The sequence below is a fragment of the Lolium perenne genome, chromosome 6 (genome assembly GCF_019359855.2).
Source record: "Lolium perenne isolate Kyuss_39 chromosome 6, Kyuss_2.0, whole genome shotgun sequence".
Lineage (NCBI taxonomy): Eukaryota > Viridiplantae > Streptophyta > Magnoliopsida > Poales > Poaceae > Lolium > Lolium perenne.
This window is the reverse complement of record NC_067249.2, coordinates 34,271,249-34,297,162: the sequence shown is the minus strand read 5'-3', so window position 1 is coordinate 34,297,162 and position 25,914 is coordinate 34,271,249. Positions and strand designations below refer to the sequence as shown.

The window sequence follows — 25,914 nt, the reverse complement described above, 5'->3', positions numbered from 1 at the left end:
GTCTAAGGATGTAGTTGTTGATTACATTACGCACCATACTTAATGCAATTGTCTGTTGTTTGCAACTTAATACTGGAAGGAGTTCGGATGATAACCTGAAGGTGGACTTTTTAGGCATAGATGCATGTTGGATAGCGGTCTATGTACTTTGTCGTAATGCCCAATTAAATCTCACTATACTCATCATATCATGTATGTGCATGGTCATGCCCTCTTTATTTGTCAATTGCCCAACTGTAATTTGTTCACCCAACATGCTTATTCTTATCGGAGAGACGCCTCTAGTGAACTGTGGACCCCGGTCCATTCTTTTAATCGAATACAATCTACTGCAATACCTGTTCTACAGTTTTCTGCAAACAATCATCTTCCACACTATACATCTAATCATTTGTTACAGCAAGCCGGTGAGATTGACAACCTCACTGTTTCGTTGGGGCAAATTACTTTGGTTGTGTTGTGCAGGTTCCACGTTGGCGCCGGAATCCCTGGTGTTGCGCCGCACTACATCTCGCCGCCATCAACCTTCAACGTGCTTCTTGGCTCCTACTGGTTCGATAAACCTTGGTTTCTTACTGAGGGAAAACTTGCCGCTGTACGCATCACACCTTCCTCTTGGGGTTCCCAACGGACGCGTGCTGTACGCGTATCACGAAGCTATCCCAGTTGTCGATAGATCCTGGAGGAAGCTTCTTTATCCAAGATCGCGCAACTCCACTCAAATGTACCTGGATGCTCTGCATAGTTGTTGCTCTAGTTCCTCCTGTCAGCTTCACTGTCTCGAGATAATCGACTAGCCAATCCTCTGGATCTTGCAGGCCGTCAATTTTTTTGAAGTTATCGGGTAATTTGAACCCCGAAGGAACTCGAGTTTTTCGGACCCTCCTTGTGAAGCACGGCAGCCCGCACATATCCTCGTCATCTAGCTCTGGGGAGTGCCGATGTTCCCTTCTATTTTGTCGTGCTCTGTCCACCCTTGCTTGTGTTGCTGTATCTCTTGCTCCGCTTGTTCGCTCGGGAACTGGTGCTGCTGCCGCAGGTCTTGGACTATTTTGCCTTGCAGTTCCTTCGGGAGGCGTTGCTGCAAATGCCGTTCCCATGGCCCCAACACCTGCCATGGCCATATTGTACAATGTCTCTCTTGGATCTTCGGGAGGTGGCCTGGATGCAAGGATAAAGGCTTGTGTCGCCATATACCCAGCTTCCGGTGTTTTAGGGATAATGTTCCCTCTCGTGTCTATCGACATAAAAGACATGTCGAGGTTTTGAACCAAGTGCTTTCTTTCTGCCTCAGGTATGTTTTGCAGCCTTGACCTTGCTCTGTTCCGAGCTTCCCTGTGGCTATCTCCCGAAGTTCCTGAATGTCGACTTAACTCCACCCTTTGCCTCCTTGATGCAGAGGCTGCTTCTTGCCTTCTATCCAACTCGATTTTCTGCTTCTCGAGCTCCCGCCTGGTACGTGCAAGCCTATACTGGTATGCTTGTAACTCCTCAGGTGTCGCCGTTACAGTCATTGGCTCTGTACCGTTAATAGCTCTTGCGACTCGATCCCACACTTCTTGTGGGAATCGCACCATGTCTCGTGTCCCTGGTCCAATATATTTTGTTCCTAGACCTCTCGTGAGATCTGCAGGATCGACATATGGATTCCCTGCCTCGTCGAAGTTCTCTGATGTCTCCTCCTGTGGGCGACTCGGATCTCCGATTGCATAGATCTGATGATATTTTGGATACTGAACCATGTTGGGTTTGGTGACACCATCATAGAGATTGGTGAAGACCCTGCCAACGGTAGTGGATCTGTCGATGAAGTTGAAGCTGTCGAAGCTATCCGAGTCATCGCTTATATCTGAGTCCGCAGATGACTCGAAGGACATGTCGCTGAAGATCTTGGCGAGCTTTTCGCTTGCCCTGGTGCTGATGAAGCGTGGCGATGAAGTCTCCTCTTCGCCTGGCTCGATTGACGATGTTGAGTTCGAAAAATCGGAATCGATCGCCGATAATCCCGACGAGATCGGAATTTCGAGACGATACGCTCCCTCCTTCTCGACGCGAAAGTGGAACCTTCCGAACGTCATCTCCATAGGCTCCTCCAGATACGCATATGCATCCAAACGGGAGGGCGGGCGAGGAACAAAATCGACAGGACAGTTGCGATCTGTTTACCTCGATCCATCGCGTTGATTGTTGTTGACGAAATCGACGATCTTGAACGTGCCATCGAGATCAGATCCTTGACGCCTCTAATTCCCACAGACGGCGCCAATTGACAAGGGATTAACTTATCAATGCCTACGGGTTGTAGACTAGGGTTTTAGTTAGAAGTAGAGGGCAAGTAGATCTCGAAGGTTTCAGCCGAAAAGTACTCGACGATATGAAAACTAGGGTTTGTGAAACAATGAATCGATGCTTTCTTTGTCCCTCGACTCCCCCTTATATAGGAGGTGGAGCTGACGGATTCGCAATGTACAAGTTACAGAGTCCCGGAAGGTTTCTAACTCCTCCCGTAATATTACAAGTGTTCTCTCCTAATACAACTCTAGCTTTCCTTAACTAGCATGTTCGGCTTCCGAATTCTTCTTATCCTTCGGGTCGTGGGCCTTCAGTAAACCCCGGGTACCATCTTTGGCAGGCCCATTGGGGATGCCTATGTCACAGGGTGACGGCCGCGCCACGCGTGGCATCGCCATTACTACGTGCGCAGAGGTAGGCGACGGCCGCGAGCCACGCGAGGCATCGCCATTAACGCGGCCGCAGACTGCCGAAGCAACGCATCGGCGCCAGTACTGGCGGAGAAGACGCATCGACGCTGCGCACGCTCGCGGAAGCCGAGGCACTTCATTAACGCGGCCCTGCAAAGGCTGCAGCGCACCGCCCGGAAGTAATGCCGCGGAAGACGAAGCAGTTGTGCCGCTGCCAGGCGGGCCCGTGCGAGGACCGAGCGTACATTTTCCGCGACCGCCGAGTGTCCGCAGAGACGCAAACCTGGCGCATATTTGGGCCAGGTTTGCGTCTCCGCGGACGGCCCGGTCACTTTGCGTCGCCCCGCTGGAGGTGGAGCCAGACGCATTTCCGGTCACGGCGGACACAAACAGTCGCTCAGCGTCCGTTTGCGTCGCGCCGCTGGAGATGCCCTTACACACTCGTACCTAGCCGCTCCCCATCCTAATTCCTCTTTCATTTTTTTTCAGAATCCATCCAATATAGCTTCACAATCTGGCAGGTTCATCACGATTTCATTGGATCCAGTCCGCTGCTACCTCAGCATTCTCTGCAGCACTTGGCTCCACAGTAGCAGGCCCTTCTCCATTGCATTGCTCCTCCTGCACCCTTGTTGCTTCCTCCATTGCCAGGATGGGTGTTACAGGGAGCAATATAAGTTAGTCAGACCCACGCACCATGCTCAGAAACAGAAGCCTCACCTCGAATGGCGCCTCCCGGGCTAGGAACTTCAGCCCGACCGGAGACTTGGGCTCTGGCGCGGGTTCCTCGCCGTTGGCACCCACTACCGACGACGCGCCCTCGTCTGCGTCGGCTTTTGCCTTCTTCCCGGGGCCCTTCTTCTCCTTCTTCTTCCTGAACTGCTGCAGCTGCGTGCCACGAAACGCGAAACACGCGGTCAGAAATCCGGGAGCAAAATCGCAGGAACACGAAAAAAATGGAAACCTCAAATTGTGGGAGTCAGTACCTTCTTGCGCCCGGCAGCGAGGAGATTGGTGAGGCTATTGTCCCCGCCCCCGCGACCTCCCGCTCCGCCGCCGCCGCCCCGGCCGCGGCCACGGCCCTTCTGATCCATGGGGAGATCTCCCGAGGAGCGGTCACGCGAGGCGAGGAGGCATCAATCCCGCCAAACCCTAGACCGAATCAGAGCTGAGCCGGCTCGCACCCGCGCGCGCACGGGAACGAACCCCAGGCACCGGCCTTCTTGGTCTCGAGCTTCGGGAATCTCCGTGCCAAGCAGCGCCAAGTGGGTTTCGGGGTGCTCGAGGGAGACGAGGGAGATCTGGGGAAGGGCTTGAAGGAACCCGGGGATTCCTCCAGGCCTGGTAATGGCGATGGAATCGTGGAGTTTGGATTTGGGGATGATTCAGGGAAGAGGAGGAGGAAGAAGAAGAAGGAATTGGTGACAAATCGTTTGGGGGATTTTGTCGTGTTTGTTATGTTAAACGGTGATCTGGGCCCTTTGTAGGTAGGTGTGGAGCTGTCGGTTTTCGTTTGAGGGAACGAGTACGAGAAAGAAGACGACCTTTTAATTCATTTTCATGTTATAAAAAAGCAATAAAAAATCTTATAAAAGAACATTTTCTTCTGTTTCTGAAAGCTTCTCAGCATTTTCTTCTTTTTTGGAAGTACACCATTTCTTTTCTAGCGTGGGGAATAGTGGAAAAAATACTCTACTAATAAATTTAAGATATAATATGCCGATGATACAATTCTGTTTATGGATCATGATCTTGAAAAAGCTCAAAATCTGAAATTAATTTTGGCGGCTTTCGAGCAATTGTCAGTATTGAAAATCAATTTCCATAAAATCGAATTGTTCTATTTCGGTGATGCCCAAAATGATATGACTCTGTATACAGAGTTGTTTGGTTGCGGGCAAGGCCAATTTCCGATTCGTTATTTGGGTATTTCGATTCATTATCGGAGACTTACAATCGCGGAATGGAAATTAGTGGAAGAAAGACTACAAAAACGCCTTAGTAGTTGGAAAGGTAAATTGTTGTCCCTGGGAGGAAGATTGGTACTCATTAATTCGGTACTCACAAATATGGTACTGTATATGTTATCATTTTTCATCCTACCGAAAGGAATTCTGCATAAACTCGATTACTATCGATCCAGATTCTTTTGGCAAGGGGACAACGAGAAAAAGAAATATCGACTGGTTACGTGGAGTATAGTTTGTAGTCCCAAAGACCAAGGAGGGCTTGGAGTTCATGACTTGGAGGTCAAGAATTCAGCTCTACTGGGTAAATGGCTGTTTAAGCTCCTCACTGAGGATGGGACTTGGCAAACTATTCTTCGGAGAAAGTATATCGGTTCGAAAACATTATCCCAAGTGGTTTGGAAACCAGGGGATTCTCACTTCTGGACTGGGCTAATGGCGACAAAAAATGAATTTTTTCGCCATGGCACTTTCTCTATCAGGAATGGAGCACAGATACGGTTCTGGGAAGATGCTTGGCTAGACAATGCACCCTTATGTGAACAGTATCCTGCTCTTTATAGGATTACTCGTCGTCAAGGTGATACCATTGGTACTGTAATGGCTACCTCACCTCCGAATGTGACGTTCAGACGGGTTTTACTTGGACAAAGACTTGTGGCATGGAATACCTTAATTCAACGGCTCGGAGATATTCAATTATCGCATGAACCAGACGAATTTAGATGGAACCTTCATGTAGATGGTACTTTCTCCGTAAAATCTTTCTACAACGCGATCATTCTTTCTGATTTACCAGTTGATAACAAGAAGAAGATTTGGAAGATGAAGATACCATTAAAAATTAAAAATTTTGGATGGTATCTTCGTCGTGGGGTTATTCTCACCAAAGACAATCTTGTTAAGCGTAATTGGCATGGGAGTACATGGTGCGTTTTTTGTCATCAGGACGAAACAATCAAACACTTATTCTTCCAGTGCCAGTTCGCGAGATCTATATGGTCAGTCATCCAAGTAGCGTCTACCATGTATCCTCCAACTAGTGTTGCCAATGTCTTTGGCAATTGACTTCATGGTATCGATTCAAGGTTTAAGTTGCTTTTTAGGGTGGGGGCGCTAGCAATTAGCTGGGCGCTTTGGCTATGTAGAAATGACAAGATCTTTAATGATATAAATTGCTCTTTGTTGCAGGTCATCTACAGATGTACAAGTATTCTCCGTTCGTGGTTACCTCTTCAGCGAGTGGAGAACCGAGACCTATTTACGGAGGTCTGTACACGGTTGGAGGCTACGGCGAGGGATACTTTTTCCCTACATGGGTGGCAGCATAGTCTACGGATAGATGTCCCACCTACTCCTTAGGCGTTATACGATTCATCGTTCTGATATGTATCTCGCCTAGTTTTTATTTTTTTCTTTTTGGACTTGAGACAACAATACGGCTGTGTGTATCCTGGTTATACAGAGGCTAGATGTAATTGCTTCCAAAAGTAATAAAGCATCCTTTATCGAAAAAAAAAATTAAGATAAGTAAGAGCATCTCCACTGACGCCCCCCAAATAGTCGTCGGCAGGGACGTCGGCACTGTGGCGCCCTTGCTGTATGGGGTGCGCCGGCAGCACATCCTCTATTTGGAGACGCAGTTCCCACACCGACGCCTCCCATACGGCGGTCCTCAAAACTTTTTTCCTTTTTACAATATTTTAAAACTACATATCAATCATATTTTATTCATACTATATTCAATAATTCATACAATCACACAAATAGTACTTAAATTATTCATATAATAAAATAATTGGAAATTATATTCATACATTCAAATAGAAATAAAATCATGCATTGTTGGCGGCTCCTCTCCTCGCCCACAAATGCGCAGCTAGATCCGCTCGAAGTTGTGCATGGACACATGCATCTCGAATTTCTTGGGGTACATGCTCTACCTCAGCAAGTGGCCCTTGATAATTAAATGGTCAATCATCATGCACACATTCGTCACACTGTCTCTCAATGATCATGTTGTGCATGATCACACAGGCGTTCATCACCTCCCACATCTCAAACTCAGACCAAGTGAGAGCAGGGTACCTAACAACGACAAAACGCTGGTAAGCACCCCAAAAGCACGCTCAACATCCTTGTGTGCTACTTCCTGGTATGTTGCAAAATAAGCGTCCATCTCGTTTGCTGGAGACGGAATTGTCTTCACAAATGTAGCATATGCCGGGTAGATACCATCAGCTAGATAGTACCCTTTATTGTATGTGTGGCCGTTTACCTCAAAATTCACTGCAGGAGCTTGTCCCTCATCTAGCCTCGCAAACACGGGATGCCAAAAAATGCATGTCAAATCCAAAGGTCATGGTTTGTCACCACCTCAAAAATGACATTGCACTCACCAGCATGCCCATTGTAGTTCCCCCGCCAAGCAAAAGGGCAATTCCTCCAGCCCCAATGCATACATTCAATGCTTCCGAGCATTCCAGGAAACCCTCTTGCTGCATTTTTTGCAGGATTCGAGCTGTATCATCTGCACTTTGTGCTCTCAAATAGTCTTTAGCAAACACCGCTATGACGACTCGGCAAAACTTGTAGAGAGTCTCTGTACATGTCGACTCTATCATTCGTAGGTAGTCATTGGTTGTATCTGGAGGAGCTCTGTATGCAAGATAGCGCATTGCAACAATGCATTTTTGAATTAAGGTGAAGCCCCACAAACCTGTGCAATCTTGCTTGGCCATGAAGTAGTCGTCGTACTCCCTAGCGTTGTAGACAATCTTCAAGTACAGCTCCTTGTTCATCCTAAATCTGCGCCGACTTGACGATGTTGGTTGATGTTCCTCCTCTTGCCTGGCTTTGAGTCGCCGCGTCGAGGCACGATGAAGAAAGGTTGACGAACGCGCAGCATGCTCATCAAAATTAGCTGATGCTGTTGCCGCCGGACAGCCTCAGCGTTTTGCTCCTCTGTGAACAGCTGCACCATCATCTCATCGTCGATGTCCATCGCGGCAATCGGACGAACACATTGCATGCGGGGTGGTTGTGTCGCGCTGGCGGCGAGCTCTGTTCCGAGTGAAACAACGACCGTTGTTTGAGGGGGTGGCGGCCATGTCGATGGACGGTGGTTCCTTCACAGGCGGTGGTGTATATTGCAAGCAGGGGGCGCGGCGGCGACGGTGGCGATCTAGAGGGGTGGGAGTCGGCTCGGGCGTGGGTAGGAGGTGGGGAAGCAGGTGCGTCTGGCTACTAGGCGGAGCCCACGCTTGTTTTCTGACATGCCGCGAGGTGCCGGCGTGCCCGATTCGCGCCCTACGTGAAGGGGCCGGCACGGGGGTGCCAGCGATTCTATTGGGCTCGAAAACTACCCGGCGTCTTTGGGGGCGCACCGGTGCGAGCCCAAAAAGCACGCCGGCCCGCAAACCGCTATCGAGGCCGCTATGGGGCGTGTCGTTGGAGATGCCCTAAGCATTTTATTATATGGTGTACACTACAAATAACGGTAGCCTATGACACGATAGAGAAAGAAATTTTGCCGATGCTTTTTGACATTTCCCAAAAGTTATTACCAAAGCTGAAAATAAAAAATATTTTGCTGCCATGGCTAGCTTTAAGGGCATTTCCAACGGGCGACGCATTTCGGACGCCTAAAATGTCCGCGCGCGTTCGTTTGTGTCGGCCCAAATGGTCGAAATTGACCGCGCGTCCGTTTCCGCCAGGGGTGCCACCAGCATCACGACGCATTTTTTTGGGTTTTGCCTTTTTTCAACATAAAACATAATTTACATAGTGAAGAAAGGGAAATAAAAATATATAAACTAGCACTAAGCCTACTCCTCGTCGTCGTTGAGCACGACGAAATCCAGTATCTGCCACGGCCAGTTGGTAACCGGCGGAACATGCGTCGGTGCCACCGGCGGTGGAGGTGGAGCAGCCCACAAATTGAACGCTGGTGGTGGAGGTGGAGCAGCCCACAGATTGAACGTCGGCGGTGGAGGTGGAGGCGGCGGTTGCGGGACCGAGTTCTGGAGCGCTTGTTGTAGGTCCTCTTCCTCCGTGAGGTCCGACGGCATGATGTCGGTGGCGTACCGGGGCAGTGGCGGCTGCACCGGTTGATCCACCTTTGACACGAGGACGCCGACCTTCGCTATCTCATTGTCGGTCATAGCCGGAGCGAGGTCGAACTCGCGGCCCTCCGCCTTGGCCGCCTGCCATTCGTAGAAGACGTAGGCCACAAATTCGTCGAAGTCGTCCTTGGCCTACTGATGGCTCCCAAGTGTAGGAGATCAATTGTATTACTTTTAAATAAGAAAGGTTGTCAGCCCATGAGGAGCTGAAGGTATTGGTTAACAAAATTGACAAGAAAGCAGTAATAATAAAGTAGCATTTTTTGTGTTTTTGGGTGTATAGTTTGCAGTAAAAAATATAATGCATAAAGTAAATAACAAATAATAAGAAGCTCTCGATGAGAGAAAAGACCAATCCTCTATGCAACAAGAGGACAAGCTCAATTGTGTGTGCTTATATGCGACTAAAGTTTCCCAAGGCAACATGGATTTACTAGGCTCTGAATTCTAAATAACATGGTAAATATTTTGTCAAGCTTTATTCAATTAGGGGCGGAGCCTAAGTTGGGTGCAGTCATAGATATGTGCAAACATACCCCTTATGATGGGTCCTACATTCGTTTTCATGTGCAAGTATAGGAATCATTTAAACATAAATGTCTCATCATAGCCATAAGATTTAGGGTCCCCGACGTAAACCCTTCTAATGCAACTCATACTGTTGGAAGACAGTTTCTGTCATTCCGACCCCTCCAACACTAATGCATTACATCAAAGTGCAGCCCTATGAACCCATATAGGTGAAGTAATATGTAGTCAACGTTCGCATAAAAACATCATAGAACAACATAAAAAATAGAAAACTTGACCAAATACTCATTGCACATCATATAGAATCATAGCTAGATCATCCTATGCCCTCAGAAAGTGGGGAACTACTTACAAGTGTCAAACATCATATGGACTACAGGCATAATGATTACAACACAATCTGAATCTGAATATATAATATCCCCACCAAATAATAACAAAGCACCAATCACAAATATGCAATAGCACTAGAAACAATATTCATGGTTTAGTTCAACACAAATTATGAGGGGGATGACGTCGATCTTGTAGATGGAGATTGTGGTTATGATGGTGTTGATGGAGATGTCTCCTCCCAAACCAAGGAGGAGTGGGGATGTCGATGGAGTTGATTTCCTCTTCACCGGAGGCAGTGGTGCAACAGGATCTGACTTCTCCTGCAGTAGGTGAGGACTTTTGCCTCCGCCGCCGCCTCGATAAATCTCGGGAAAATATGGCTTAGGTTTTTAGGAGAAACAGAGCTTCTGGTATAAAAGGCGGCCGAGACGATGCCCAAGGCGCAAACGACCTCAGGTGGCGCGCCCAAACAGGTAGGGCGCGACACCTGGGTCCGTTTGGCCGTGACTCCCCCAGATGACGTTGGGACTCTAAGTGGAGAGTGTTGCGTCAGCAAAGTATTTTTTCCACAAGGGTGACTCGAGGGTTTATATCGAACTCTCGGGGAACTGGATGGAAAAGTATTCTCTTCTCTCTTCTTCTAGCAATTCTGCAAGTAAAATAAATGCCTTGTGCCCCCAGCTTCAACGTGTGATTTTCAAGCACAAGGTTTCGCCTAAGTAAATAACACAAGTAGTAATAAACAAGTAGAAACTAAACTAGATGAAATAATTAAGTCAAAACTGTAAAGAGGTTGATTGTTTTTGGTGTTTTGGATGCAAATAAGAAAATTAAATATTTTTTTATTTTTAGAATAAAATAGTGCAGCCAATAGAAAACAATCTTTACTATTATATTGCAGTCCGTATGTCATCAAAAATGTTTGATGTCAAGGATCAGGATCATCTTGGCCGTTTAATCGTATTAAACACCTTCCGCTTGATATCTAACCGTTGTGCTCTACTAGCATCAAAATCTCCTAAGCGTCAGTCGATTTCCAAAAATCGTCATGCCAGATAAGGAAGTATACTTGGCCTATCTCCTAAGCACCATTCAATTTCAAAAAATCCCCATGCCAGATAAGAAAGTATACTTGGCCTATTAATCATGAAATCCCTACAATCCCTACAATTGAGTAAATGAGAAGTATTATTAGCGAAATAGTGCAATAGCTACTCCAAACAAGAGATGGCCGAATCCAATCAACCATGAGAGAACAAATCGGTAACATATGAAAAGCAATCAAGATATGGTTACCACGCATGGACCTGCCACCAATTCTCTCGATCACAATCAATAAATTCTATGTTGTATGAAAATATGTGTGGTCAATCTCGATACGTCCCTAAAACAAAGATTGCCATTGTCACCTCCTAGGCAGTTGTTGTGCTTCGCTTCTCAAGCCGGAATTAGCGGGGTGGAGCAAAAAAAATCGTCTCCCATTTTTCTTTCCCTGATCTGATTTCCTTTTCCCCAGCACCCATGTGCTCGCCTCTGATGTGCTCCCTCCCCACGACCGCCACCTCGAGGTCGCCATTGATGCGCCCGCCTCCGCCAAGGTGCTCCCTGGCCACAGCCGTCGCCTCGACATCCCCAATGTTGAGTCCGCACAATCGTGCCCCATCCACCATCCCTGCTCCCACGAACGCGGGTGCCTCAGTTGCCATGGCATCGCCTTGAAGGACCAGGCCACCTCCCCCATGACCACAGACTCTCCAGTACGTCAATGACGAGCCAACAATCTTTCTCCACTGGCGCATGCTGCTACTTCCTCATCACCAGCCTATACGAGATCCTCACTTGGCAGCCTCCAGGATCTCTATCCTCAAGATGTGGGAGTTCAAGTTCAAGGAGGAATTGGCACTTCTGATCCATAAAGCTAAGAGGAAATCTTATTCTGGCCTTAAGGCCTGGGTAACGAATTTTCTGTGATTACTTTGTATCATAGTGTAATTTAAATTTAGATTTTTTTGTTTCTTTAGTGCTATTCTCTAGCACTTTGTATTCTTTCTTTATACCCAAAATCAATAAAAATATAAGCAGTGAGGAAACTCACTGTACAGCTTCAAAAAAAATGTGGGTGCAGCAGATCAGCCAGCGGCACGATAGGTGCAGCCAACCCCATGGTAGCACCAACACCTCCAAGAACTGCATCAAGGCCGCATCCTCTAAGGCTATAACAAGGTAGGTAGGCCTCCTTTACATTTTTTTCATTCTTAAATGATTTTATTTACTAATTAATGATTTTTTACATCAAGTTGTTTTACGAAGAACTGATTGGTGGTGATTCTTTCGTGGTGGTCTTCCGTGCTGGATTGATGAAATCGATGGAATGCTCATTTCCTCCATCAACCTGGGAGATGATTTTTTATCGGCTACTTGGTAACACAATCTATATGAATCTCGAAACTGCATTCATTGAAGATACAATGACAGTGCCACAGGTGATGGTGATGCCAACTGCCTGCAGCAAAGCAGGACGTGGTAGAGCAGACATGAGCTAAGAAATAGCGTCAATGGAGGGAAGGGGAATAAAGAATGGGAGAACATGATTTGGTTGGGGAAAAAGGCATCGGGGTGTGCATTCAGTAAGTCTATCGAGAACAATGATCCAATCATATTCTTTCAGTTTCAGTTATGTTCGTATATGTATTCATATTCTTTCAGAAGAAATATTAATATTTTGCAAAGTGGAAGTTATGTGTCGGCTTCTTATATTTTTACAGTTGTGTTCATTGAGATTGCATACTAAGCTGAGTGCTGCCACCCTGGCATTCGGGCTCCGCCTCACGCAACAACTAGAGGATCTTCCCCATCAACTTTGGCAATGGCGCCCACGGCCACCGGGGTAAGGCCAATTGCAGCAGTGGCGGGGGAAGCTAAGTTGGACCCAAGTCACTAGAGGAGGTGGCACATGGGATCGAAGTAGTAGGATGGACATATCAGATAGGCAAAAGATCATGTTACTTATGGGATGCGTTTTAATACCTAATCGACATCTTAAGGATTCATTATAGCTTCATTCAGTTCATCATTGCTGAATCATATCATCTATGTAGCATGATCGAGTGTGACTCATACAATCACTACCTAATGAATGTTTTCTCTAACTAACTTTGCGTTATAATGAGATATGCTCAATACTGTTTACATGGCAACATAAAACATTTGATTTCCGTGTTTGAGATGAAGCTATTGTTCATCTCCCCGTTTGATATCTTGCATAAATAATAGAGCTTATTTTAAACATGGTATATTATGGTGTTTTAAACATGAGTTATCCATGTGAGTAATTGTTGTTGCATTTCCTTATTCTGTATAGTTTTGTGTTTCTAAACACTAAGCTTTCTCTGGAGCTAACTTGAGCTCGAGCTACATCATCTTCGTTGGTTTTTTTCTTGATATCTTGTGTGGTGCTTAAAATGGACTTATGTTGGCATTCCCCATATAAAGAAGAACATCATGATAAATACTGGCAGTCCTAAATGGCATAAAGGCAGGGATCCGTCAGACAAAGCTGAGTTCCGCTATGAGTGTTGAGGACAAGTGTGGAACATACAATTTTCTCAATATTTTCTTCTCGAAATGCGGCTTCGCTAACTTCATCAATGTAATTTTTAATCAGATTTTAGATCTCTTTCAAAATATATTTGAATTTATTATGTATTCTTATAAATTTGTGTTGAAGAGGTATTGGGCCTGGCTGTGTGACTTACCTACTTGGCCCATGTGGCCCATGTTAGAGAGTGTTCTGAAGATGCTTTATAAGGGACTCGTTCCCTTCATCCTGACCTAACCGCCACAGCTCTTAGAGCATTCAGGTTAGACACTATCTCTTTGTACAACATGGTATCAGAGCAAGGGGCGATGGAGGTGGCGATGGTGACTGCAGCAGTGGCCTAAGGTGGAGCTGGGAGGACTGCGCAGGTGGTGGTGCTGATTCAGGAGGTGGCGTGGGTTCTGGTGGTGCTGTGCTGAGAGGAAGTGGATTGGAGGAGTGTCTGCTGGTGCTGTGCAAGATGGGGGACGAGCTCACAACAGCTCTTGAGAAGCTGGCCCAGCTTCTCGTGGCCAAGAATGCTGAGAGCACTTCTGCTGAAGGGGGTGTTGCTCATGTTTCACAAGCAGAGATGGTGCAGAAGGTGGAGCTCATGCCAAATGAGGTAAAGTTAGAAGGGATGAGCAACTACCTGAGTTGGTCAAGGAGAGCATTGCTCATTCTGAGGACAAAAGGCCTGGGTGGGCATTGATGACGCGTCAAGCACACGCCCGTTGGGAACCCCAAGAGGAAGGTGTGATGCGTACAGCAACAAGTTTTCCCTCAGTAAGAAACAAAGGTTATCGAACAAGTAGGAGTCAAGGAGCACGTGAAGGTTGTTGGTGGCGGAGTGTAGTGCGGCGCAACACCAGGGATTCCGGCGCCAACGTGGAACCTGCACAACACAATCCAAATACTTTGCCCCAACTTAACAGTGAGGTTGTCAATCTCACCGGCTTGCTGTAAACAAAGGATTAAATGTATGGTGTGGAAAATGATGTTTGTTTGCGAAGAACAGTAAAGAACAATGTTTGCAGTAGATTGTATTTCAGATGTAAAAGAATGGACCGGGGTCCACAGTTCACTAGTGGTGTCTCTCCAATAAGAAATAGCATGTTGGGTGACAAATTACAGTTGGGCAATTGACAAATAAAGAGGGCATAACAATGCACATACATATCATGATGACTACTATGAGATTTAATCAGGGCATTACGACAAAGTACATAGACCGCTATCCAGCATGCATCTATGCCTAAAAAACCACCTTCGGGTTAGCATCCGCACCCCTTCCAGTATTAAGTTGCAAACAACAGACAATTGCATTAAGTATGGTGCGTAATGTAATCAACACAAATATCCTTAGACAAAGCATTGATGTTTTATCCCTAGTGGCAACAAAGACATCCACAACCTTAGAACTTTCTCTCACACGTCCTGCATTCAATGGAGGCATGAACCCACTATCGAGCATAAATATTCCCTCTTGGAGTTACAAGTATCAACTTGGCCAGAGCCTCTACTAGCAACGGAGAGCATGCAAGAACATAAACAACACATATACGATAGATTGATAATCAACTTGACATAGTATTCCATATTCATCGGATCCCAACAAACACAACATGTAGCATTACAAATAGATGATCTTGATCATGATAGGCAGCTCACAAGATCTAACATGATAGCGCAATGAGGAGAAGACAACCATCTAGCTACTGCTATGGACCCATAGTCCAATGAGGAACTACTCACACATCAATCCGGAGGCGATCATGGTGATGAAGAGTCCTCCGGGAGATGATTCCCCTCTCCGGCAGGGTGCTGGAGGCGATCTCCTGAATCCCCCGAGATGGGATTGGCGGCGGCGGCGTCTCTGGAAGGTTTTCCGTATCGTGGCTCTCGGTACTGGGGTTTTCGCGACGAAGGCTATAAGTAGGCGGAAGGGCAGGGTTGGAGGTGGCGCGAGGGGCCCACCCCATAGGGCGGCGCGAGCCCCCCTTAGGCCGCGCGGCCCTATGGTGGCGGCGCCTCATCGCCCCACATCGTATCCCCTTCGGTCTTCTGGAAGCTTCGTGGAAAAATAAGACCCTGGGCGTTGATTTCGTCCAATTCCGAGAATATTTCCTTTGTAGGATTTCTGAAACCAAAAACAGCTGATGTGGGCATTACCCTTCGGGTAACCAGTATTGCCCTATCCGGTATTGACAAATTGGAGGCCCATGAAGATACCTGAAGGCGAGATGGGCCACTAGGTCGGCACACCAGAAGATTCCTTGACGGGCAAGACAAGGAAGCGAACAAACAAGGAAAGATTGGATCTAAACTACTGTAAACCTAGTCGTACTCGGTTAGGACCCTTGAGACCTGGCCTCCTATATAAAGGCCAGGAGGGGGGCTGCCGAGGGACACGAACAATCTTAGCAATCTTAGCCCGGAAAAGCTTAGAGCTAGGTAACCCTAGCAATAGCAATCTCGACTAGATCTCAGTCGAAGTATTCGGCACCCCATTGTAACCCATTGTCATCATAATCAAAGGACAGACAGGCAGGACGTAAGGGTTTTACCTCATCGAGGGCCCCGAACCTGGGTAAATCGCTCTCCCCGCTTGTCTGTGAACCGATGTCTCGTGTCAGCCTACAGGATTCCATCAACCCTAAGCCCCTATCGGAGGGCATTGGCGAGGAGTACCCTCGACAATTGGCGCCGTCTGTGGGAAATCTGTCGGCACAGGGCAGGTCATCGGCAGCACCAGTTACGTCCGCGGCGTTCTTACTCGAGTCACCGACGCCAGCAAAGTCAAGAGATCCGATCCGCTGCGGATCCTTCAAATTTGTGCCGCGCCGCGAAGAGCTTCACCCGAATTCTATGGCATCGTCTCGCAACACGGAAGCTGTTTTCGGTGGCGTCCACTTCGTCGTCGACTCCGGGGGTTTTCTTCGCCTCCCCGGGGCCGGCGCGTCCCACTCAAAGGCCGTGCCTCAGGAGAGTGACCCTTCGGCAGCAACCCTAAAAGCTTCGCCCAGAAGCATGAGAGAGAGCAACCGGGAAAATCTCGACGCCGCAGCTGGGCAAAGAAAGAGACGAAGAAGTTCGCACCGTGAAGAGGAAGGCAGAACAGTAGTCCACTCTCGATGCTATGACATGTCATCAATCAGAGGACGCACCCGTTCTCCACAGCTCTCAGCTACAGAGCAACTTGAGGCGCCATGTTATCTCCACTCTTATTTCGATCCTAAGGATGGTCGGGAGAAGTCCAGCCATCTGTTACGGAACTGCCAACACTTCTTAGAGATTCGGCAGTTCTGCGACGATCTTAGAGCTGAAGCCACATCAAGAGTTCGCATAATGGAAGAGAAAGCAAGGTCCTATGGTCGTCAGCCAGAGCCACATGTACCAGAACCATACGAGCCAATGGAAAAAGACGAATATGAACCAGTCGAGGCATTCCCAGCACTGCGTGGACAGATCAACATGATCCACAAAACCAGCTTTTCGAAAAGAGAAATCAAAAAGTTCTCCCGAGAAGTAAAATACGCGGAAGTTGCCATGGTTGATACGCCGGATTTTATCGATTGGTCAGATCAGAGCATCACCTTCAGCAGGGCGGATCACCCGAAAGCCGTCCCAAGGCCCGGTCACGCGGCCCTTGTCCTGGAAGCACAGATTGGAGGATACAATATGGGCAAAGTATTTATGGACGGTGGAAGCGGTTTGAACCTGTTATTCGCCAGCACAATGAGGCCAATGGGTTTAACAGTCGACATGCTAAAAGAATCAGACACAGGGTTCCACGGCATTATACCGACTCGACCCGCCTACTCGTTGGGAAAAACATCGTTGGACGTAGTCTTCGGCACGCCCAGTAATTTCAGGAAAGAAAGGGTTGAGTTCGAGGTAGTCGACTGGGAATCTCAGTACCACGCCATCCTCGGCAGACCTGCTTTTTCCAAATTCATGGCCGTGCCTCATTATGCATACCTAAAACTAAAGATGCCAGGCAACAACGGGACCCCAATAACCGTTCACGGCAGCTTCGCTTGGTCAGACAACTGCGACAGGGAGTTTCAGAAGATCGCCTCGAAGTTTGGAGCCAAGGAAGAACTCAACGCGATCGACGCCATAACAGATCACACACAGCCGCCAGCCGACAATCGAAACGCAAGATCCGATGAGTTCGATACTGCGAAGGAAACCAAGAAACTGCAGGTGCACCCTACTGATCCGAAGAAAACGGTGTCGCATAGGAAAGCGCGCTCATCGAGTTCCTCCGTGAGCGCTGGGAGATATTTGCATGGGAGCCATCCGACATGCCAGGTATCCCCAGGGAACTCGCTGAGCACACCCTAAATGTTGACCCGACGGCCAAGCCAGTACAGCAGTCGATGCGGCGATTCTCCGAACCTAAAAGAAGAGCAATCGGCGAAGAAGTTAATCGACTCCGCAAGGCGGGATTTATCCGAGAGCTTAAGGAATCTGAGTGGGTGGCTAATCCAGTCATGGTGCCAAAAAAGGACACAACCGCCCTCCGCATGTGCATCGATTACACTAGCCTCAACAAGCACTGCCCAAAAGATCATTTCCCACTGCCTCGAATAGATCAGATAGTCGATTCTACAGCCGGGTGCGATCGTCTCTCTTTCCTTGATGCGTACTCCGGGTACAACCAGATCAAACTGAAGAAGGAGGACCAGGAGCTAACCGCATTCATCACTCCACACGGCGTTTTCTGTTACAATGTCATGACCTTCGGGTTAAAAAATGCGGGAGCTACCTACCAACGCTGCATGCAAGCCTGCCCCGCGGAGCAGATTGGAAGGAACATCGAAGTCTACATCGACGATATCGTGGTGAAAACAAGGCACGCAGCCACACTCATCGATGACTTGCGGGAGACCTTTGACAATCTGGACAGATACAAAATTAACCTAAATCCCAAGAAGTGTTTCTTTGGAGTGCCAGGAGGGCAAGTACTCGGGTACTTCATATCAGCCAGAGGGATCGAGGCTAATCCCTTGAAGATCAAAGCCATTCTCGACATGGAGCCGCCAAAGAATCTGCACCAAGTGCAGCAGTTGGCAGGCCAATTGGCAGCACTTAGCAGGTTTATCGCAAAACTAGGGGAGAAAGCTTTGCCCTTCTACAACCTGATGAAAAAGTCAGAAAAGTTCGAGTGGACAAAGGAGGCACAAGATTCCTTCGACAACTTGAAGAAAATCCTATCGACCTCCCCGGTGCTCGTGACCCCGCGCGAAAAGGAGACACTGCTGATGTACATAGCCGCCACAGCACAAGTCTTCAGCAGCGTTTTGGTTGTCGAGCGAGAAGAAGCAGGGAGAGTTCATGGCGTGCAGAGGCCCGTTTACTACCTCAGTGAGGTACTCACCCCCGCAAGGTAGAGGTATCCTCATCACCAGAAGTTGGCATATGCAGTGTGGAGGTCGGCTCGCAAGCTGAGGCACTACTTCACGGAGCACCCGATTAAAGTTGTGAGCGAAGCACCCCTGAAGAGCATAATGACCAATCCGGAAGCCACGGGTCGAGTGTCTCAATGGGCCATCGAGTTAGCACCACACGACATAACTTATGTCAACCGAACGGCAGTAAAATCCCAAATTCTCCCAGATTTTGTGGCAGATTGGATCCAGTCACAAACACCAGCAACACCCGACATGTCGGGGTCATGGGTGATGTACTTTGATGGGTCAAAACGGAGTACAGGCGCGGGGGCAGGAGTGGTACTGATATCACCACAGGGAGACAAGATGAGGTATATACTACGCATGAATTTCCCCCTGCCGACAAACAACGAAGCAGAATACGAAGCACTGCTACACGGGATGAAAATGGCGAAGGCGTGTGGTGCTACGCGCCTAGAGATCTACGGAGACTCAAACCTGGTGGTCCAGCAGTCGATGAACCTGTGCGATGCAGTCAGTGACAACATGGTTGCTTATCGGCAGCTGTATCAGAATATGGAGGCTAAATTCGAAGGATGTGAGCTTAAGCATATCGGCAGAGCTAGTAACGAGGAAGCCGACACTCTGGCAAACATCGGGTCCACATGCTCCCCTATTCCAGATGGAGTTTTTTACGAAGTGATCGCTCAAAGATCAATCAAAGAAAAGCCGTCTGCAAAACCATCGGTTGAAGAGTTGGAGAAAAGCTCATTACAAAAACCTTCGACTGAAGAATCTACAAGCCTCCCTGCCGAACAAGTTCTCCTCCTCGAGCCACTATGGACCAAACCATTCCTAGCCTACCTGTCGAAGCAAGAGCTACCAGAAGACCCTGTGGAAGCTAAACAAATCGTCAGACGATCAAAGGCTTTTACGGTGATAAATGGCGAGCTTTACAAGCGTAGCATCTCAGGGATCTTCCAAAGGTGCATCACCATTGACGATGGAAAAGCATTGTTACGCGAGATACACGAAGGAACCTGTGGGCATCATGCAGGAAGCAGAGCCCTTGTGGCGAAAGCCTTTAGGGCAGGATTTTACTGGCCAACGGCAGCATCGGATGCCAGGGATCTAGTCATGAAGTGCGATGTGTGCCAACGTTTCTCGTCGAAACCACACGCTCCAGCAACGGATCTAATGACAATACCTTTGGCATGGCCGTTCGCTCAATGGGGACTCGATCAAGTTGGACCGCTGCCAAGATCGTCACCCGGAGGACACACGTACTTATTGGTTGCAGTCGACAAATTCACTAAGTGGATCGAGGCAGTACCAGTGCGAAACCAAAAAGCTGAAACGGCGGTTCAATTCTTCAAAGGAATAACCTGTCGATTTGGTATGCCCCACAGCATCGTCACAGACAACGGTTCCAATTTTGATTCCGAGGAGTTCAGGAAATTTTGTGACGATGGGGGAATCAAATTGAAATTCGCATCAGTCTCTCACCCACAGACCAACGGCCAGGTGGAAAGGATCAATGGTTTAATAGGGGATGGTTTAAAGAAACGCCTTAAAGGTGCAGCCGGAGCCTGGGTTGAAGAATTACCATCTGTGCTATGGAGTTTACGTACCACCCCCAACAGGTCGACTCAATACACTCCATTCTTCTTGGTGTACGGAGCCGAAGCAGTTCTACCAGCCGACGTCCGATTTGAAGCGCCTCGAGTAACGGCGTATACAGAGTCCTCCTCCAACATCGCGCTACAAGATGCTGTCGATCTCCTTGACGAAGCACGAGATATCGCCTTGGCAAGAACAACGGTCTACCAACAAACACTGAGAAATTATCACAGTCGACGGATACGCAGTCGAAATTTCAGTGTTGGAGATATGGTACTTCGGTTGAAGCAAAAAAGACCTTTGAAGCTAGAATCTCCATGGGAAGGACCATACATCATCACCGAAGTGATACCAGGAGGAGCTTATCGACTCAAAAATCCAGCCTCAGGAAAAGATGTCGAGAATCCATGGAACATCGCGCAATTGCGACGGTTTTATACATAGGATACGATTGTTTTCATTTAACGGCCTATAAGGTTGCCTTACATTATGAATAAAGATCTAATCAGATTTCTGTTAACCTTTTTCTTGCATCAGGCTTTGGCACCCGAACGTAACGTTCGGAAACCTTTTTCCATCGGCTCTAACTCCCATCGGAAGCACTGGCCCACACGATGACATTAATCAAATACTCTCAGCGAGAGCTAAGATTAATGACACATAAAAACAACCAATCCAAGCCTCGAAAAATACGCGAGTGCTGCAGTCGATGGTTACATTAAGATAAGGTTCAAACCGGTGCACCGTGTGACGAAGCCGAACTTTTGCATAAATTACATATCGACTTCGCAATAACATTGCATAAAATACAACGAAGTCGTCGAGTAAGCAGGTTGAACTGATCACTCAGCCGCACTCGACAACAAAATATCAATCAAAATAACATAAGCGTACAGCGTACGCAGTAAACAATCTTATGCGAATACAAGGTTATTCCATTTATAATCGGGATCCCCGGTCCCAATGGGCCTTCGGTTCCTTTTCAAGGCATGATTCCATCCGAGAAACAATGGTGTGAGCAGGACCTCGGGCAACATCATAATATTGGCCTAAATCCCTTTCAGTGTTTGCCACGGCTCTTAAATCCAAAGATGGATGACATGCCAATATTGAAGCAAAGGCAAGCTCAGCACCAGCTAGAAGCTCTTTCCGCACCAGCAGCCGAATCCTCTCGAGAGACTTGAATCGGGTGAATAAACCAGACAAGGTTTCAGGTGCCTGATCCAGAGAAAACAAGGTGTGCCAAACCATCGTAAGAAGGGCATAATATTTATCAAAATAGTAATGCGCCTTCATCACCCGGTACTTAAACTTCGCCATGATGACGGACTTCGGACGATGCAGCCATAAGCCATGCGTTGGGTGCGCAACGTTGGTCATCGCCTCAACCTCTTCATGAATCTTCCTGTCCTCTTCAGCTGCATCCGAAGCTACGACTGGAAAAGGAACGAATGTTAGAACATTCAAGCTATACCCGGAATTAGAAGATAGACTAAACACTCACAGCCTAGGCTTTCGGAAGCAACATGAAGACCATCGAGAGCGTATTGTTCGATGGCAGTCGCTATTTCTCCCTTCTTCTTCACCAAGGCAGCCATTGCACGAAGGGAAGTAATGTCTTTATTCAGACTAGACACCTGGTCACGTAACTGACGAACAAGGCCTGACTCGTCATTTCCCGAAGAATTCGAAAAAAGCTCGGCACGGGAAGAAGATGAAGGAATCTGCAGTACGTCCTCAGTTCAGACCAAGCATTAATATAAAAACTCCCATCGGGAGTATTGAGTGCACATCATACAGGCAAAAGGATGTTTGGCAACAGAGCCGAGTTTAAAAAGAGTTGCGGTAATCTTATGTACAACAAAGCAAATAATGGTTCAAGGATTCGCCGATGTTGAACCAGGGGCTGACTCAGGGATAGGCTCGGCTTGTGCTTCATCCACCAACTTCAGAAGCCGGTTGGCGCAAGTTATTGCTGATCTCTTGTAAGGCTCAAGGTTGACTAGATGATTTTCATCATCAGTAGGCAGCGCCTTAGAGAACTCTTCCAATTCCGACCCCATCCCGTGGCCCATAAGCAACTGGAAAGTAAGAACTGCACCCATCAAGCGGCTGCGACGTTTCAGTACCTCTACAGGCTCGGAAGGATCAACAAGGAAAGCTTCCGCCATTTCGTCGAGAGTCTTGTCCAGCTTCGCCTTTGGGAAGATCATCGAGTATAACTTCGACAGAGCTCCCTTGAACTTCTGCAGTAATCTGAGAATCTGGACGTTCGACTCAGCAGCAAGTGACAAAGCGTCGGCTGTGGAATCCTCCCGAAGCTGATGGCGTCGGCTGACAGTTAAATTGGCGGCCTCTGGAAAAGAGATGTATCAGTAATCAATGGAGAAAGCTTCAAGAAAGGAGCGGAACATGATACGTCTCCAACGTATCTATAATTTCCGATGTTCCATGCTTGTTTTATGACAATACCAACATGTTTTGTTCACACTTTATATCATTTTCATGCATTTTCCGGAACTAACCTATTAACAAGATGCCACAGTGCCAGTTCCTGTTTTCTGCTGTTTTTGGTTCCAGAAAGGCTGTTCGGGCAATATTCTCGGAATTGGACGAAATCAACGCCAAACCTCCTATTTTTCCCGGAAGCGTCCAGAACACCGAAGAAGAGTCGGAGAGGGGCCAGGGGGCCACCACACCACATGGCGGCGCGGGCCAGGCCTAGGCCGCGCCGGCCTAGGGTGTGGCGCCCCAGTGCCCCTGCGCCGCCTCTTCGCCTATAAAAGCCCTTTCGACCTAAAAACGCAGTACCAATTGACGAAACTCCGTAAAGACTCAGGGGCGCCGCCACCGTCGCGAAACTCCAATTCGGGGGACAGAACTCTCTGTTCCGGCACCCTGCCGGACGGGGAATTGCCCCCGGAGCCATCTCCACCGCCGTCTTCACCGCCATCTTCACCGCCATCGCTGCCTCCATGATGAGGAGGGAGTAATTCACCCCCGAGGCTGAGGGCTCCGCTGTAGCTATGTGGTTCATCTCTCCTATGTACCTCAATACAATAATCTCATGAGCTGCTTTACATGATTGAGATTCATATGAGTTTGTATCACAATTTATCTATGTGCTACTCTAGCAAAGTTATTAAAGTAGTTCTATTCCTCCTGCACGTGTGTAAAGGTGACAGTGTGTGCACCGTGTTAGTACTTGGTTTATGCTATGATCATGATCTCTTGTAGATTGCGAAGTTAACTATTGCTATGATAATATTGATGTGATCTATTCCTCCTACATATGCATGAAGGTGACAGTGTGCATGCTATGTTAGTACTTGGTTTAGTCTATTGATCTATCTTACACTATAAGGTTACTTAAATATGAACAAATTGTGGAGCTTGTTAACTCCGGCATTGAGGGTTCGTGTAATCCTACGCAATGCGTTCATCATCCAACAAAAGTGTAGAGTATGCATTTATCTATTCTGTTATGTGATCAATGTTGAGAGTGTCCACTAGTGAAAGTGTAATCCCTAGGCCTTGTTCCTAAATACTGCTGAGTTACTACTGCTTGTTTACTGTTTTACTGTGTTACTACTGCTGCAATACTACCACCATCAACTACACGCCAGCAAGCTATTTTCTGGCACCGTTGCTACTGCTCATATATATTCATACCACCTGTATTTCACTATCTCTTCGCCGAACTAGTGCACCTATTAGGTGTGTTGGGGACACAAGAGACTTCTTGCTTTGTGGTTGCAGGGTTGCATGAGAGGGATATCTTTGACCTCTTCCTCCCTGAGTTCGATAAACCTTGGGTATCCACTTAAGGGAAAACTTGCTGCTGTTCTACAAACCTCTGCTCTTGGAGGCCCAACACTGTCTACAGGAAAGGAGGGGGAACGTAGACATCAAGCACTTTTCTGGCGCCGTTGCCGGGGAGGAAAGGTAAAAGGTACTCACACTCCGGATCTCGGCTACTAAGCTATTTCCCGGCGCTGTAAGTACTCGAAGCTATTTCCTTTAGATCCTGCAATTGCAACTTTTTGTTTCTTGTTTACACTAGTTTGGCATAATGGACAACAATGAGCTTTTTATTCTATTTCCTGAGTTAAGACATGGATGGTTTGATCCGAAAATTAAAAAACCCATGGAACATGTTAGCATGAATACTTTGAACACCATTGTTGCTAATAATATGGAAAATTCTAAGCTTGGGGAAGCTGGTTTGCATGATATTTTTAGTCCCCCAAGCATTGAGGAGAAAATTTTCTTTGATAATACTTTGCCTCCTATTTATGATGATTATAATGATATTGGTCTTTTGGTGCCACCTACTATGGAGAGTAATTTTTATGATGATAATACTATGCCTCCTACACTTGATGAGAATAATAATGATAGCTACTTTGTTGAATTTGCTCCCACTAGTACTAATAAAATTGATTATGCTTATGTGGAGAGTAATTATTTTATGCATGAGACTCATGATAATAATGCTTTATGTGATAGTTATATTGTTGAGTTTGCTCATGATGCTACTGAAAGTTATTATGAGAGAGGAAAATATGGTTGTAGAAATTTTCATGTTACTAAAACACCTCTCTATGTGCTGAAATTTTTCAAGCTATACTTGTTTTATCTTCCTATGCTTGTTACTTTGCTCTTCATGAACTTGTTTATTTACAAGATTCCTATGCATAGGAAGCATGTTAGACTTAAATGTGTTTTGAATTTGCCTCTTGATGCTCTCTTTTGCTCCAAATACTATTTCTTGCGAGTGCATCATTAAAACTGCTGAGCCCATCTTAATGGCTATAAAGAAAAGAACTTCTTGGGAGATAACCCATGTGTTATTTTGCTACAGTACTTTGTTTTTATATTTGTGTCTTGGAAGTTGTTTACTACTGTAGCAACCTCTCCTTATCTTAGTTTTGTGTTTTGTTGTGCCAAGTAAAGCCGTTGATAGAAAAGTAAGTACTAGATTTGGATTACTGCGCAGTTCCAGATTTCTTTGCTGTCACGAATCTGGGTCCACCTCCCTGTAGGTAGCTCAGAAAATTAAGCCAATTTACGTGCATGATCCTCAGATATGTACGCAACTTTCATTCAATTTGAGCATTTTCATTTGAGCAAGTCTGGTGCCATTTTAAAATTCGTCAATACGAACTGTTCTGTTTTGACAGATTCTGCCTTTTATTTCGCATTGCCTCTTTTGCTATGTTGGATGAATTTCTTTGATCCACTAATGTCCAGTAGCATTATGCAATGTCCAGAAGTGTTAAGAATGATTGTGTCACCTCTGAATATGTTAATTTTTATTGTGCACTAACCCTCTAATGAGTTGTTTCGAGTTTGGTGTGGAGGAAGTTTTCAAGGGTCAAGAAAGGAGGATGATATACTATGATCAAGAAGAGTGAAAGCTCTAAGCTTGGGGATGCCCCGGTGGTTCATCCCGGCATATTTCAAGAAGACTCAAGCGTCTAAGCTTGGGGATGCCCAAGGCATCCCCTTCTTCATCGACAAATTATCAGGTTCCTTCTCTTGAAACTATATTTTTATTCGGTCACATCTTATGTGCTTTACTTGGAGCGTCTGTATGCTTTTGTTTTTGTTTGTGTTTGAATAAATGCTTGTGTGGGAGAGAGACACGCTCCGCTG

At 46.9% G+C, this 25,914-nt stretch overlaps 1 protein-coding gene across 1 annotated transcript; it reads right to left on the bottom strand.

The window, feature by feature from the left end:
* Nucleotides 1–2,402: 2,402 nt before the first annotated feature.
* LOC139832091 (uncharacterized) lies at nucleotides 2,403–4,163 on the bottom strand. Its single transcript, XM_071821576.1, has 3 exons — nucleotides 3,689–4,163; nucleotides 3,423–3,590; nucleotides 2,403–3,341 (listed from the first exon to the last, which is right to left on the bottom strand). Exons 1-3 carry the CDS (start codon nucleotides 3,794–3,796, stop codon nucleotides 3,237–3,239), a joined length of 381 nt encoding a protein of 126 aa, XP_071677677.1. The 5' UTR covers nucleotides 3,797–4,163; the 3' UTR covers nucleotides 2,403–3,236.
* Between the last annotated feature and the right edge of the window lie 21,751 nt (nucleotides 4,164–25,914).

Bases quoted from the DNA above. Each gene is read 5' to 3' on its own strand.
- LOC139832091 (XM_071821576.1), bottom strand. From the start codon at position 3,796: ATGGATCAGAAGGGCCGTGGCCGCGGCCGGGGCGGCGGCGGCGGAGCG. The intron at 3,591-3,688 runs GTACTGACTCCC...CGTGGCACGCAG, and splicing joins TCGCTGCCGGGCGCAAGAAG to CTGCAGCAGTTCAGGAAGAA. The intron at 3,342-3,422 runs GTGAGGCTTCTG...CTGGCAATGGAG, and splicing joins CCCGGGAGGCGCCATTCGAG to GAAGCAACAAGGGTGCAGGA.